We start from the raw sequence: 14,608 nt of genomic DNA, 5'->3' as shown, positions 1-14,608 counted from the left end.
GACATCCACCCAGGCCGCAGGACAGTGCCAGTAGCTCCAGCCACGGAGGAGGCTCAGTGGAGCAGGTGCAGGAGGAAGTTCAGGTAGAGACTCACAGACTGGCTTGGGGTGGAGAGAGAAGGTGGGAGGGTGCCCCTGGCAGTGGAGTGGGGCACAGGACCCCTTTGCAACATGAGCCCATGCTCCAGGTGAGGGCTGCTCTAGCTAGGTAGGTAAAATTCACACCTGGAAGAGTTGGCTCTAGGGGAGGGCCCACACCTGTGTCCCCTCCAAGTGGGAAAGCCAGTTAACATCCGCTGTGCCTACCTGACTTGGTGGGGCCAGGGAGCAGACTCGCTGTCCGAATTTCTGCCCAGCCAGTGCCACTACTGGCTGGGGACATGGAAGGGGCGCCCAGCCGCCTCACAGGCCAGAGAATGGGAGGCAGGCAGAGCTGGACTGAGCCCTCCAGCCAGCTGCCACCTCACTGGCCACACAAGTCCAGGAGCGAGACTTGGGGAACCACAGTCAGCAGGAAACCATGGGGGGCTTGTGGGCCCCGAGATCAGGTGAGCGGTGAGCAGGGTGGCCTCTGTTACTTGCTGCAGGGGGGTCCGGTTTGCTCTGTGCCTCTCCCTCCCCATTTGGACTGGGGGTGGGGCTCCTGTCTCTTCCATAGGCATCCCCACAAGCAAGGCTGCCTGGTCAGAAAGTGGCCTGGGGAGGTTGTGAATCACTTTCCAGGGTGCAGCTGTGTACTGGGAGCCAGCCCGGCTATGCCCTCCCGACCCTGCCATCCCTGCCTCCCAGCTGTGTGACTCCAGGGTAGGCCCACTGCCTCTCTGAGCCACCCTGTGCTTTCTCTTTCTAATGTTTGTCACAGGGATTATGTTAGATGGTGGGAGGCTGCCACACCCTGACCTGCAACCCTGGCCCTGGTGAGTCAGGCAGAAAGGGGAGGCAGCTGGTACCTTCCCCTCTGCCTCTTCCAGGCAGCCTTCCCTGGCTGGAACTCTTTGAGCTATTCAGACCCAGCACACTTGGTCCTGGAGGGCAAGATGTGCACCCAGGGCTTCTGAGCCTGGGGTCTGGGTAGCCCAAGAAGAGAAGGATGCCAGATCTCAGCATTATACCCTAAATACTCGGGCTGCAGGCCACAGCCCAGCGGGACTGATGGGACAGGGGTGGAGGCAACAAGAGGTCCAGTTGAAGGGAACCCAGCCTTCGACATGACTGCCGCCAGGACTCGGTCCCTGGGGATGGCACAGGATTCTGTCTTCGGTGGGCAGGATGTCAGGAAGGCTGTCTGGGGTGTGGAGAGGTCAGACCTGAAACCCTGGCACTGCCTTCAGACTTACCAGCGCTGTCTGATGTAGAGGAGAAAGGTGCAAATGCATCCCTGGTCCTGGCAAGGACTGGCACTGATGGAGGCAGCTGGTGTCTGACCTGCAGACCCGCCAGTCCTGGTCTGGGCCTGGCCAAGGCTGCAGTATGGAATCCTGAACCTGAGACCGCCAGCAAGGTGCCCAGGGCCTTGGGTGAAGCCTTGCCCAGGGATACAGGTCGTAGGGCTCTGCTCCCTCCAGGAGACAAGAGGCCTCCAGGCCTCTGAGCGAGCTCTCTGCCACCCACCAGACTAGGTCTCAGCCCTGGCCATGCCCTCAATGACCCAGGAACTGGCCTATCCACGTATCTCCCTGCCCCTTGGTGAATGTCAGCTGCTGTCACCTTGTAGGCCACGGTGGACACTGTGTGGGCCCACAGGAGCTCTCAGGAGCTCCTCTGGTGCTAAGAAGTTCACAAGTAAGGGGCCTCTGAGAAGCTTACAGGACTCTCGGGCTCAACAGTGGCTTCAGCCACTTTACCCCAGCACCCAGCAACCTCGCGCTATGTGACTCTCACTTGGCTTTCATGTTGAAGGTGGCTCCCTGGATTCTGTCCTAAATGTATGCAGCCCACCCATTAGAGCTGACCTGGCTCATCGTGGACGTGGCCTCCAACCTTGGAATAGAGGCTGTGTCTCCCCTGTTCTCAGAGAAACATCTGCAGACAAAGACCTGGCTCCCAGGAGGGGGTGTCTCCTCTCTCCTAATGACTGCCCTGAGCCCACACAGGAACAGGGCCACCACACTCACCCCCTCCCATCAAGTTCCCGAGGTCACCTTGCCAGCTAAACCCTGGGAGGGTGGCTCTTCAGAGCTGAGGGAGATCTGAGAAGCAGGCCGGCCCCTTGACAGGCTTCCCCCTACCAGGGCCTGGGAACTGGGAACCCTGCTCCCAGACAGGTCTCAGTCCCACCCACTCCTCTGCCCCTCCCATGGACCCTCTCAGAACTGAAGGCTCTGGGCCTGGGGCTTTCTCTGGGATGAGTGATCCCGACTTATTCCTCAGTCCTCCCTGCATGCCTGCTGTGTGTTCCCTGGTACCCTCAGGGATGTGTGTGTGGGGTTGGGGGTTGGGGGCAGGTGTCCCTGGGGAGCACTGCCAAGAAGCTCTGGCAGGGCAGGGGGTGAGAGCGAGCACCAAAGCAGACCCAGGCCCAGGTGGGATGCCACCCTGGTCACCTGCTGTGTCCCATCCGGGGCATCGCCACGCTTCCTCCCCTGTCTGCACATTGCTGCTCGCTTCTCAGCTTCCCTGGCCTGTGAAGGGTATGCTCCCAGTGACCACATTTGTCCTCAAACGCCAGGATCCCCCAGGGCTCTCCAGATTTCTTCAGCCGGCCTAGGGGTGCAGCTGCACTTGGTAGGGGTGTGTGTCCCCAACCTCTGGACACTCAGACCCCGCCCTGCCTTCTCAAACATCCGGCCACAGATATGAAGACAGAGACGTGGTAGGTACATGCGTGTGTGTGTGTCATGGGAGTACACACAGGGCCACCCCTTGTTTCCTATGTGACATCTTCCTCCTCCTCCTGGGCTGGACTTGCGGAGCCTGGGTAGGTTTGCCAGTGGGCGCTGGGCTCAGGACAGGGGCTGGGTCCTGCTTCTGGAAGGCGTGCACAGCAAGGGCAGCCCGCTTGCCAGCATTTCTCTCTCCCCCACGGAGGTTTCCTCTGCATTCCAAAGGCGTCCCCAGCGTCTGCCCGCAGCAGGCTCTAAGGTGCGCTACACTTCATTAAGCAAGGGGACTGCTTCCTTCGGAGGCGCCCATCCACATCCACCCTGGTGCACTCTCTGCCAGCGCCGCAGCTGCCAACCCCAAGGCCTGCTCGCTCTTCACCAGGAAGGATCACTGATGGGATCACATAGGTGTCGGACGAGGCAGCATTCCTAAAGGACCCTAACAGTCAACTGCAGGAGCCAGGGGCAAGTGGGCACCTCCATCCCACCCTGGGTGACGGGCTGGGGCAGCGAGGAGGGCACCAGTCAGCCACCAGCAGGACATGCAACAGGGCCCGTTCACCTCCACCTGCCCAGCTCCCACCCTTGGTGGAGGCTCCAGGACACGCTGGGGAACTGGTTTCCTCCAGGGCTGTGAGGAAGAGCTGGGGAGTGGGAGAAGGTGGGTGAGGGGATGAGGAGGGGACTGTGGGGGCACGAGAGATGAGAAAGCAGCCTGTCTGTCACCCAGGCAGGCCCACCCGTCAGGAGAGAAAAGGACAGGGGTCTCCCCGGAGCCTCTGCCCAGCCCTGGTCCTTAGGGGCCGGCCTCGCTCCACAGGCCCTGTTTCTGCAGTCCCTCGAGACCTGGAGCCGAGGGGCTCTACAATCAGGCAGAACACCTAGCCCGCCCACTGCTTCTCTCACCCCAGGCCCTTCAGGAATCCTCTGGTCTGCTAAGGGAAGGAGGCCCCTTCCCAAGACCAAGGTCATCTGCACCAGGCCTGGCCTTGACGCATGTGGGTGGCCCCTGGAGTACCTGCTGCTCAGCCTTCCCTCAGGGCCTGTCCTGCAGCCCCCACCTCCAGCCCAGCCCTCCACTGTGGAACCGGGGCCTTGCCCCTTCTTCCCTCCCATCATGCTAGCCTGAATGCTCCGCTGTCTGGGGAAGGGCACTCTTCAGTCCAGGCCTGTGGGACATTCACTGCGAAGACTGGGACAGTCCTGGGAAAACCACACGGTCACTCTGGGGTCACTCTTCCCCAGCCCTTCTGAATGCTGCAGATGGCCTGTGCTCCGGGAAAGGCTGCGTTGTCTTGTTCCTTTTTGTGTTTCAGATCCAGTTCCCTGAGGCACAAGATCACCCCCGGCCCCGGGGGCTCAAGTCCCCTCTTTCCCCATCCCACAAGGCCTTGTCTGCTTGGCCAGGGAGTGGCAGGCCTGCTGACCCATTCCACAGTTAAGACATGAGGCCCCCAAGCAGTCTGGACCTCGGGCCAGAGGCACTTCCTCAGTTCCATCAGGGCTGGGCTGCCACCTCCCAGCTGCCCTTCTTCCACACCCCCACTGCCACCCCCTGCAGCTCTCCGGTCCCCCCTGGGGTTTCACACCCTGAGTGCCACAGGCTACACTCTCCTCGTGTAAACATCTTAATTACATCTTTAATGTTCTCACATAGAGATGCTGTGAGTTAAATTACAGCTTTGTGCATCCCAAATTACCCACAGCCCTCCAGTTAGTGCAAGTACCAAAGTATTTATAGCATCTAGAGGAGGGAATAAATCCAGAACCTTCCCCATGGGGCCTCCTGGGCCCTCACCCCCTGACATGAGGTATTTGCCCAATGGAGGATCCACACATGCCCTCCCCGGGATCCCTGGCCAACCAAAGACAGTGATGTGACCAGACCACTACGCATGGCTGCGTGCATATGCATAGCCAGTGTAGCCCTTGGGGTCTGTCTCTGCCCAGTGCCTTGCCCTTGGCATTGGTCCCCAGCCTCCAGGGCTTAGTAGGAGGCCGGGTACAGAGGATCTTCTTCCTCACTGCATCAACACAGGGAGACTTTCCACAGATGGGGTGGAGGTGGAGAATTTAAACACAGACCAGATTTCCTAAGTCTTTGCAAGGAGCATCCCCCCCCCCCCCCAACCTTTCAAGCAGTCAGAGCTGCCTCCACTACTCTGTGGCCTGCAACTACCACCCTCAAACCAAGTCTCCAAGCCTAGGTCCTTAATGTAGTCCAGGACAAGAAGCCAGATGGAAGTGGATTGGCCTGCCTTCTGGAGCCCGCAAAGAAACAGAATGGACAGCAGGACCTCACCTTGCTTCCCTCTCCCTGTGGTCTCTGAACATTGAGGGCAGAGAAGGTGGCCTACCCCGATGCTCCACTTCATGCCATGGGGGTGGGGTAGACTCGCAGGTGGGGTCAGTGCAGTTTCCATGCTGCCCTGTGCTGGGATGGGCACACATCTGCCTGTGAATGCGCTCATGCACGTGCCTGGGTCCTTTCTGCAGACCTGATGGGCTGTATCCTCCCCATCTGAACCGCTACTTCCTTTTCCCTGAGCTCCCTCTGGGTCTGGCGAGCCGCTGGCTGTGGGAGTTGGGTGGCTGGGGCAGCTCAGGGCCATGCGGGTGGAATGGGCAGCCCTGCTCCTGACATCCTGCCTTTTGTGCAGTTTCAGCGCCATCCCCAGGCCTCTCCCAGTCTGTCACAGATGCTGGCCCTGGGACCCACATGGCTGCCTCTCCCCAGCCCAGAGAAGGCTCCAGATTTTAAAGCACAAGTCTCTCCCTGATACTGGGGAACCTCCAATTTCTTCCACCTCCTCTCTCACCCATGTCTCCCCTCCATTTCCTCCATGCCAGAGATGCAGACCTGGATATAAGCAGCCTGGACACGAGAAGAGGAAGCCAGCAGTGCCTCACAACCTTCCTGGCTTGAGGGAGGCCCTCCATGCCAGGGCCCGCAGGGCAGGAGAGGTCCATGGCCAGATTCCCAGCCTGGCCAGAGCCCCGGAGATTCAGCAGATGGGTCTGTAGAGCAGCTGGGGCCTGGTCTGGCCCTTTCCTGACTTGGCAGGGCAGGTCCTGAGAACAGATCTTGACAATCAGCGAGCAGGCAGCCCTACGGGCACCACGGTGGACGTCTGTCAGAGTTCCAGGCCTGTCCCCAGGCCACTCATGCTTGGATGGCGTTGGCTACGTCGGTAAACACCAGCCGGCTGGGCCTCTGCAGAGGGCCCTGGGAGGGGACAGTGGTCTGCAGTGAGAGAGGCAGGGACATCAGAGAACTCAACCAAAGCCGTGTCCTTTCTGACCTCCCCACCTGGCTTCCTGGTGCCTGCTTGTGCCTGACACCAGCGATGCCTTCTGCCTGAAAACTCATGCTAGAAACATGACCTGGCTCAAATGACTCCGCCCCAGCAGCTGTCCCCAGCTGGCTCTGTTACCTCCACAGCACTTGCGGTCTCAGGCAAGTCCAATCAACTGAAGCATGCATCGCTTTCTCCCAGCAGGGGGGCTCGGCTCTGGACCCCTGGACCCCAGCACGAGGGAGGTGCCCGGCAACAACTGTCAAATGATCAGTAGCCCCAGAGGTTGGGTGGACCAAGGTTCTTAGTGTGGGTTCCAGAGCAACCCAAGGGGATCCAGGTGACTCAAAAGTGGCAGAAAACCAAGGGGTCTCCAGACTCTCAGCCTGGAAACTTCCCAAATCCAGGCTGGGCAGGGCGGGGGTGGGGGACTCTGCATGATGCTCTTGGGGATTTGGGGCAATGGTGTCCAGGATGACCACACAGGTCCTCACCCCTTGGACACAGGAAGAGAATTTGGCTGGGGTCCCCATCTGCCTGGTATCTGTCAGTGACGAGGAGTGCTCCAGCCCATTCCAGCCCGAGTCTGACCCTGTCCATAACCCACTCAGGCCTGTGGACCCTGGAAGCAGAGGAATTTAGCTCTGACATGTCTCCCACCAGTCTTCTACTACTTTCCCAGACAGGATATGGGGGTACACAGGGCAAGAATTGGGACTTTGATTTGTGGGTAAGAGAATTGAGGCTCTAAGATACCAAGGAGCTTCCAAGATCAGCAGGCTATTGGGGCAGAAGCAGGCTGGAGCGTGGGGCTGCCCCTGGCCTGGCCTCACACAGAAAGTTTGTGCAAGGCCAGGGAGCAATTCTCAGCTTCTGAATAAACTGGGCCAAGCCCATATACCCAAGAGCTGCCCGCTGACCACCTGGCAGGTGTGGGCAAGCGGCATGGGAAAGGAGGGAAGCACGGGTGAGGGAGACATGAAGGGCTGCAGGCTGGGTTGGGGAGCCTGGCTGGTGCCCACCTTGCCCTGTACAGCCTGTGCAGAGGCGGCAGCCTGCATGGAGGCTGCGTCCCGCCCGTGTTCCAGCAGCTCCTGCTCCAGTTCGTCTTGTTCCTCCGTGGGGTCGAAGTTGTACATAGGCATGAGCTGGTGGCGTAGCTTCTCCAGCCTGGGGGTGGGGGCAGAGGCTGCTGGGGACAGGACACACCCTTCCCTCCCCCTAGCCCTCCAGACCTTGCCTGCTGTCAGCTGAGCCATTGCACACAGCCTTGTTTTGGGTCCTATGATTTCCCCTGGGACTAAATGACAGACTTTTTGCACTTGCTTTACCTGCTCTATCCCTCAGGAGGGTGACCTGGGAAGAAGCAATTACCCAGTCCTGGGACTGATTGGGGCCTTGGGCCACACAGCTGTCATCCATGGGGTCCATAAGGACTGCCTAGGCCAAGGCCTTGCTATAATTCAGGTTCTGGGGGATGTGGCAGGGGGTGGTCAGGGGCAGTCAGAGCAGGGCAGCAGGGCAAGGGTAGCTGGGCAGTCAGGTGGGGGTGTGTCCAGCCTACTTCTCCTTCTCCTTCCCCTTACCACCCTTCCCAGTCCCACAGTAATCCCTGGCTGGCTGGAATCTGCACCTGCCTGTCCTGTCTGTGAGGTCCTGGTGGAGCTCCAACCTCCCCAAGGGAAAGTAGTCACCCCCAACCCAGGGACAGCAGGATAAGCAGCCCCAGTGGTGGTGGCCTCTGTCTCCCTTCCCACTTGCACATGCTCCTGGAGCCCAGCCCAGCCCTGCCTATGGGCTGAGTGTTAGGTGGCAGCTGGGAATTACCTCTTCTTCTTCCTGATGTACAAAACCTGCAAGAGAAAGGGCAGTGTCAAATGGCAAAGCAGGGAAGCCCTAATCAACCCAGTGGTCCCTCTGGTTGGGGGATCCATTGAGGCTGAAGAATGGGAGATTTGTGGGTGTCCCCATACTCAGGGTCCCCAGCCTACACTCATGCCTCCCTTGGGTGTATTTAGATGCTGACAGCACCCAGACTGGGCCTGGGGTCTCAGAGGTAGGGACCAGCCTGCCCTCGAGCAGCCTGGCCCGGGAAGACCACACAGGTGGTGGGCTCCATTGTGCCGATATAGCCCCTGGAGCCTGCCTGTGACTCCTAACAGCCAAAGGGGCAGGAGAAGACACACAGCACCCCACCCCCAACTTTCTCCTGGCCCAAAGCCATGTATAGGTCAAAAAGAGCAGGAGAGAGGGGGAAAAAAAAAAGAGCAGGAGCTAGGGGGTGGTCAGATTTTGCAGGGCTGAGGCTTAGGCAAGGGGCTGGGCTGGGTGCTGGGCTCCTAGGAACTTGACGGCCCACAGTAGACAGAGGCAGGAGGTGGGGCCTGAGCCCCTGGATGCAAGCCCAGGCTAACCCCTGAGAACTCAGAAGCCCCTGAGCCCTTCCTCTGTGTGCAGGCTTCCAGGTGAAGGAGCGGGCAGGCAGAGAGGACATCTACAAGCTTCAGGGGGAGCAGGAGCGCGGACAAAGCACTGAGAGAGAGAAGAGAGGGTGAGACTTGGGCAGCCACATCGGGCAGGGATTCTAGGGACCACTGCCACTACCTGCCCTTCCCCAAACTGGCAGCTTCAGGGAAAGCCACATCCCTAGAGCCTATCCCAAACTCTCTGTGGCTCCAACACTCTCTGTAGTCCATTCACAGCTTCTATCTGGTTTGGCTTCCAGCTGGCCCAGAACTCTTCCTGGGACCCCGAAATTGGGAAAGAAAGTAGGGGATCCTTTTCTCGCCCATCCTCTCCAGGCAGCCCCATGTGGGGGTGCCCCTTGCTTTCCTGTGGGTGGGAAGATCTCTGGGGTCTTCTGGCCCAGTCCCAGCACCTTGTGTGTTGCTGCCCCCTCCTCAAAGCCCCTCCCTCTCCTGTGACCTTGGGTTCAGAAGGCTCCATGGGAAAGGCCAGGATCTGCACCAGCCTCCAGGCCTTTGCCCCTCTGCTCCGACTGCTGGCACTCGCCCCACATCTGCTTCTCCAAACCTTCCTTCCCCCACTTCTCACTGTCCATCTGCAGCCCCTCCTCCTCCAGGAAGTCCTCCTCCACTGATCCTGCCCACACCAAGCACTTTGCCTTCTGTGCAAAGCACACAGCCTAGCACTGCTTTGCTCCTCCTGGCTAGTGTGAGGGGAGAGGAAGTAGCAGTCAGTGAACATCTCCAGACTTGGTCCCCGTGTCCAGGAGTTTTTCCTGACCGTGACCCCCTACCCCAGCCTTTGTCCCACAACTTACCTACCTCTCCACCTGTGGCAAGCAGGCTAACCCCAGGGCCCCTGAATGTGCCTCTAAAACAAAGAGCAAGGAGCAATCCCAAGCTGCAGGGATGAAACCTTTCACAGAGAGTAAGGAGGGCAGGTTCCAGGTTCTGCTAGGGCCCTGAGGTTAGGGGACCTGGGTTTGCTTTACCAGTACATGACGCCAGGGCAAGCTCTGGCATTCCGCCTCCCCACCCCAGGAGACCTCTCGGGCCAGGCTTCAGCCTCCGTATGCCATGTCCAGGCCCTGCCTTCTGGCCGGCAGTTGGTCCTTGGCAGCCATCCCGAGCCTGCAGGGCCCATATGGTGATCCTGGTTTACCAGAGGCTCCAGCCAGGCCATGGATGCACTCTCCCCAGCTCTATCTGCAGGGTAACATGCTCCTGAGCCTGCGAGGTCCCCTGGGAGACCACCAGCACACTGCCCTCCCCCCATCTCAGTCTGCACAAGCTCCCGTGGTCCCTCAGTGACACTCTGAGTGTCTGTGTGTCCCCTGAAAGGATGAGACCACATCCTCAGGGCTGACAGCAGCTGGAAGAGCCCCCTCCTCCCCACAGTCCCTGGACGCTTTCTGCAGGCTCCTGGGTTTTTAAAATCTGTTTGCTGCTCACATTTCTCATAAGAACCTGTCTCTCCAGCCCCTGTGGGCTCCTAAAGGCCTGGTCCAGGGCAGGTACCCGTTAACTTATCACCACGAGAATAAATGAACACTGCTGCCAACAGTCCAACAGGGGCTGAGTCTGCCACCCAGACTCCACAGCCCACAGCCCAGCCTGGCCCTCTCCTGCCCTCTACTTCTGCTGCAGCCCCACAGCCCTGTGCCTCCTGCCTGCTGCTCACAGGAGCTCCCTCCGGCCTCCAAGACTCGGACCCGCCAGCACCCTCCATGGCGAACAGCCGCCTCCCCAACTCCTAGGAGGCCTCATGACCCAGCTCAAACACAGATCTTTTCCAATTGTTGCAGTCAGATGAATTACCCCTCTCAGCGGACAAATCTCTGGGGAAAGGGAGGACTGTGTTGTCATTAGCAGACAACTGCCTCCAGACTGGCGTCTCTGCAGTTCCAAACACTGACCCTCACCCCCCGACTAGGGGCCTCCTGGCCAGCCCCGGCCAGCCCCAGCCCACCCCGGCCCGCCCCAGCTCTCACCACCGCCACAGCCAGGCCAATCACCGTGATGACCCCAAAGGACAACAGCATGGTGCCCACGCCGGCTGCGCCATTGGCCACGTCAGGGACTCTGGTGTCATTAAAGCTGGTGGCTTCTGGGCTGAGGGTGGTGGTCTCAGAGGCTGGCCCACCTGAGGCAGGTGCCAGGCCAGGTTCAGAAGTGGGTGGGCGGCTGCTGAGCCAAACCCTAGCAGAAGGGATCCTGGAGTTCATGCTGGCGTGGAGGGGCCCTGACCGAGAGACTGCCCGTCACCAGTCAATTGGTCCACTCGCCTCGGACATCGGCGCACCCTAGCCGGGGCTTCTGCCACCCGTAGTGGCCACCTGCAGGGCCACCTCGTGGGTAAAGGGAGCTCCCTGCCTCCCTGCGAGCTGGAAAGAAAAGAATAAAAACATGTGAGGCTAAGGATGGGGCCTGGTGCTGAGAGGGGAAGTCCCTCTAGCTCGGAAGCTCCTGGGGGAGATAAAGGTTCAAGGGCAGGGTGTGGATACATTCAGAGGCCATCAGGACACAAGCTGGATGCAGTGGCAGTTCCTGTGCGGATTTAGGCACAGGGAAATGAAGCCTTGCCACCCCTGTTTGTAGGGAAGGAGATCCCAGTGATCACACCTGGAAGATAAAAAAGGGAGTGGGGAAGTTTGAAAGAGAAAGCCCCTCCCCTGTGTGATAAGTCCCCCACTCCCACCTCCTGACTCCCTGCCCCCCACAACCCTCATCCTGCTCAGGGAAAAAAAGTGCTGCAGAATTTTCCCTTTCCTGGATGGAAACACTTGCCTGAGAGTCAGGCCAGCCTGTCTTTGAATTCCAGCTCGGGCACCTAACGGGATGGCTCAAGGCAAGTCCCTCCGCCTCTGCCTCTCCGGGTCCCAGTTTTCCCTTCTAAGGTGGGGCTATTGGGATAGTGGGAGCAGCCCACAGGATCACAGAAGCACAAATGTGGGAATGAACAGCTTCCTAGAAAAGACTTGGCTCAGCACAAGCCCTCTCCCTAGTGAGCACCCAATAAGTGTTAGATCTGCTCTCAGGCCAAGCCAGTTAGAGAAGGGGGAGTCACAGGAGTCTCTGGGCCCAGTGCACCGTGTGGTCCTGGGGTGGAGAGACCAAAGACAGAAGGCGGAGAGGCTAAAGGTGGTCCTCCCACAGGACTTCTCTGCAGGCTCCTGGGGTCATTGGAGCTCTGACCCCTTCCCCTGTGGGAAGTTGGGGGCTTCTAGGGACAAGAGAAAGGTAAAGGAAGTGCCTTCCCACTTTGAGGTGACTTCTCCTTCCCTGAGGGGTGGAGGGGTAAGACAGGGTGGGAAGGGAACCTGGCTGAGCTACAGATGGACAGACCCACAGAGTAGAGGGCTTCGTAGTTCATGGCTGCACACGTACTGCACCCGTGCAGGTGCATGAATGTGTGTGTGTGAGGCAGGTGCACACACATCCATGGTGGCAGGGCAGGCAGAGGGACCGGAGGTAGGTGTAGGCTCTCCCTCAGACTACTCTAGGTCAGGGGGCCCAGGTTCTTTCCTTGGCTCTACCACTGACCCCAAGCATGACCTTGGGACAGACTCTTAACTCTTGCTCTGGGGCTCTACTGACTTGTCCACCCAAAGGAGCGAAGGAGCCCTGCTGACCACTCTCGGGGCCTGCGTGGGGGCCCGCAGGAGAAGGCAGGGAAAGTGGTGAAGGGGCTCGGCAGCGCGCCCTTTGAGAACCCGCATGCCGTTCTCCACCGGGTCCTGCAGTCCTCCCTGTCCCGATCCCCACGCCCGCCTCCGCGGCTCTGTGATGCCTCCATTTTTGCACAGAAGCAGCGACCTCAGCACTTACTTAATCCTCTCCGGGGCGCCGAGCTGTCAGAGAGTGTAAGAGTGGTGGCGACCGGCAGGAGGCCGGAGCGGGGCGAGGGGGAAACCCTCAGGTTCTGCAACCCTCAGGGCTGCAGGTACGACCTGAGGTCAGCGCTCGCGGCACACTCCGAGCCGCGGGCCGGGGCAGGTACCGCGCAGCGGCCGTAGCCGCAGCTGCAGCGGGTAGCGCCGGCTTTTCCAGCCTGGACTGCGGTGGGCAGGGCCAGAGTGGGCAGGGCCTGAGCGTCCGGCGGGGGCGAGGCCGCGCCGAGCAGCCTCGGGGGAGCCCCGAAGCTCCAGCACCTCACCTCCCGGCCGCTCCGCGCCCCCAGGCCTCGATTGGCTACCAGCTCTAGAGCCCGCCCGGTATTGGCCCGCTAGCCTGTCGCTCGGCTCCGGCCCCGCCCCCAGCAGGAGCCGGGAGCAGGGAGCCTGGATTTTGGAGCTAGGTCTTGGTTCCCCGAGACCACCTTTCCGCCCTGTGGCACGCGCCAAGGTCGGGCGAGGGGCTGTGGGGGGCCAGGCCCTTCTCGGTCCAGGACTCGAGACCAGCCCTGCGCCGCGCAGACTCGCGCTCCCAAAACACAGGCTAACGCGTGAGAGTCTTTCAGCCTAGGCTGAACTCTGGCCCGGCCCTCTGCTGACTTTGTAACCTTGGGCAAGCTCCCTGGCCTCTGCTTCCTACCGTGGTGGCGGGTCTGGTGTGGGGGCCCCTTGGCTAGAAGTGGGGAGTCTTCAGTCCAGAGAGGTTAGGCACGGGATGGTATTGTTATCTGGCTGGTGTCATCACTGGGCACCCCGACCCAGGCAGGCCGACATACAACCAACCCTTCACGATCGCTAACGTCCTTGGCGTGGTCATCTCAACGGCGAAGTCCTCAGAGAGCCTTTAATCCGCAGGTTTTCAAAGGCGCTTATGGGGATTACGGGGTTGCCAGGTAGAGACGCGGCTCTCCGAGGCTCCCCTGGTCCGGGACATAACACGGCGAGCCACGTGTTTAATAGTAGTAAACAGTGTTCTAGTTAATGGTAGATTCTGGTGCTTGGCGGTGACAAGCCACGCTTTGTGGGACGCTGCCATGAATTTTATAAGAGCAGCAACTGAGGCCCCGAGAGGACTAGGTACCTGGACAAGGCCTGGCGACGAGTCTCCAACTTTTAGGATTCGAACTCACGTCTTCGGCATTCGGTTTCCAGTTCCCTGCTCCAAATCCTGATCGGAAGTGAGCGGGTTAAAACCCGCCCCCAACTCGGGAACCCGGCGCACGGCTCGTTCTGTCGCACCGGCTACGCTAGGCCACGCCCCCGACGTCGCGTCCAGGCCCCGGATCGCCGGTCCGTCGGTGACACGCCCCCGTTCCGGCCAGCTATGGGGTTCCGCCAACACACTTCCCCCATCCCTGTACTTTTCGGCTTATGGGTTTACGGGTATGGTGGGCGTGGAGTTCACAGCCTTCCCACCCTCCGCTGGGGTCTCGGGGTGGGTGGGGGGAACAACTCAGCAGCAGTAGGAACCCTGGAGCAGGGAAAACGGGTCTGCCCGAGCCCTTTCTCAGCTTCCCAGCCCGGAAGCGGGGCTTATGAGGGAGCGCCCTGAAGACTACGCACATCCGGGCGCTTATCTCCGGGCCGGATCTCCAGGGCCGGTTCTCCCGGTGGGTGGGTGGGGCAACCCCTTTGACAGGTATGCATTAGAGTTAGGGATTGGGATGAGGGCTCCTAGACTGCAACACCCTTGAGACCTGTCTGGCTTCGTCCTCCACAGTACTGATGGGGAAGCAGCCTCAGAGCGGGGGAGGGGGCGTCCTCTGAGTCAGTGACGGTGCGGTGGCGCCGGGGTGTACAGCTCCGCGTCTGGAGTCAGGCGCACCCGAGTTCGTGTCCTACCTGGGAAGGTTTCTGGCGGGGTGTCCGCAGGCAAGTCGCTTCCCCTCTTGAGCCTTGCTGCCTCTGAGGATGTTGGCGTTTGGCAGGTGCTGCTGGGTAAATGCTGGTTTGGACCCTAGTCTCTCTGGAAGTAACAGGGACCACTGATTTTCAACCTTCAGTTAAACTTACTTGTGACACTTGGATTATAACATTCTCAACTTTTTTAGCTGGCAGTTTATGCCGATATTAGGTTAAGTTAAAGGGAAATTTCCAGCATCCAAACAGTGGCAGTTCATGCAAATGTCTGA

General features: G+C 59.8%; 2 protein-coding genes across 21 annotated transcripts in view; one reads left to right on the top strand and one right to left on the bottom strand.

The window, feature by feature from the left end:
- Positions 1–4,442: 4,442 nt before the first annotated feature.
- On the bottom strand, positions 4,443–14,451 carry C10H3orf18 (chromosome 10 C3orf18 homolog). 12 transcript variants are annotated; one of them, XM_051852409.2, is made up of 6 exons: positions 12,412–13,072; positions 11,088–11,205; positions 10,575–10,967; positions 7,946–7,971; positions 7,141–7,288; positions 4,443–6,066 (listed from the first exon to the last, which is right to left on the bottom strand). In XM_051852409.2, the coding sequence occupies exons 3-6, from the start codon at positions 10,806–10,808 to the stop codon at positions 5,986–5,988; spliced, it is 489 nt and encodes a 162-aa protein (XP_051708369.1). In that variant the 5' UTR covers positions 10,809–10,967; positions 11,088–11,205; positions 12,412–13,072; the 3' UTR covers positions 4,443–5,985. The 12 variants fall into 12 exon arrangements, with proteins under 12 accessions (XP_051708369.1, XP_051708370.1, XP_051708368.1 ...); XM_051852410.2 differs by lacking the exons at positions 11,088–11,205; positions 12,412–13,072 and adding an exon at positions 14,319–14,451; XM_051852408.2 differs by lacking the exons at positions 11,088–11,205; positions 12,412–13,072 and adding an exon at positions 13,117–13,745.
- Positions 13,742–14,608, top strand: part of HEMK1 (HemK methyltransferase family member 1) — a 32,706-nt gene continuing 31,839 nt past the window's right edge. For 3 of the 9 annotated variants that reach the window (XR_011379519.1, XM_051852390.2, XM_051852396.2), the window contains exon 1: positions 14,002–14,115. The gene's annotated coding sequence lies outside the window, so the exon portion shown is untranslated. Of the gene's footprint in view, positions 13,860–14,001; positions 14,116–14,608 lie in introns of those variants that run through there. The other 6 variants (XR_011379521.1, XM_051852393.2, XM_051852387.2 and 3 more) reach the window with 5 other exon arrangements.

This window comes from Oryctolagus cuniculus, chromosome 10 (assembly GCF_964237555.1).
Source record: "Oryctolagus cuniculus chromosome 10, mOryCun1.1, whole genome shotgun sequence".
Classification (NCBI taxonomy): Eukaryota; Metazoa; Chordata; class Mammalia; order Lagomorpha; family Leporidae; genus Oryctolagus; species Oryctolagus cuniculus.
Note: the sequence above shows the minus strand (reverse complement) of the source record. Positions and strands in the feature narration are given on the sequence as shown.

Bases quoted from the DNA above. Each gene is read 5' to 3' on its own strand.
- C10H3orf18 (XM_051852410.2), bottom strand. From the start codon at position 10,808: ATGAACTCCAGGATCCCTTCTGCTAGGGTTTGGCTCAGCAGCCGCCCA. The intron at 7,972-10,574 runs GTGAGAGCTGGG...TTTCTCTTGCAG, and splicing joins TTGGCCTGGCTGTGGCGGTG to GTTTTGTACATCAGGAAGAA. The intron at 6,067-7,140 runs GTGGGCACCAGC...CTCTCACTGCAG, and splicing joins CACAGGCTGTACAGGGCAAG to ACCACTGTCCCCTCCCAGGG.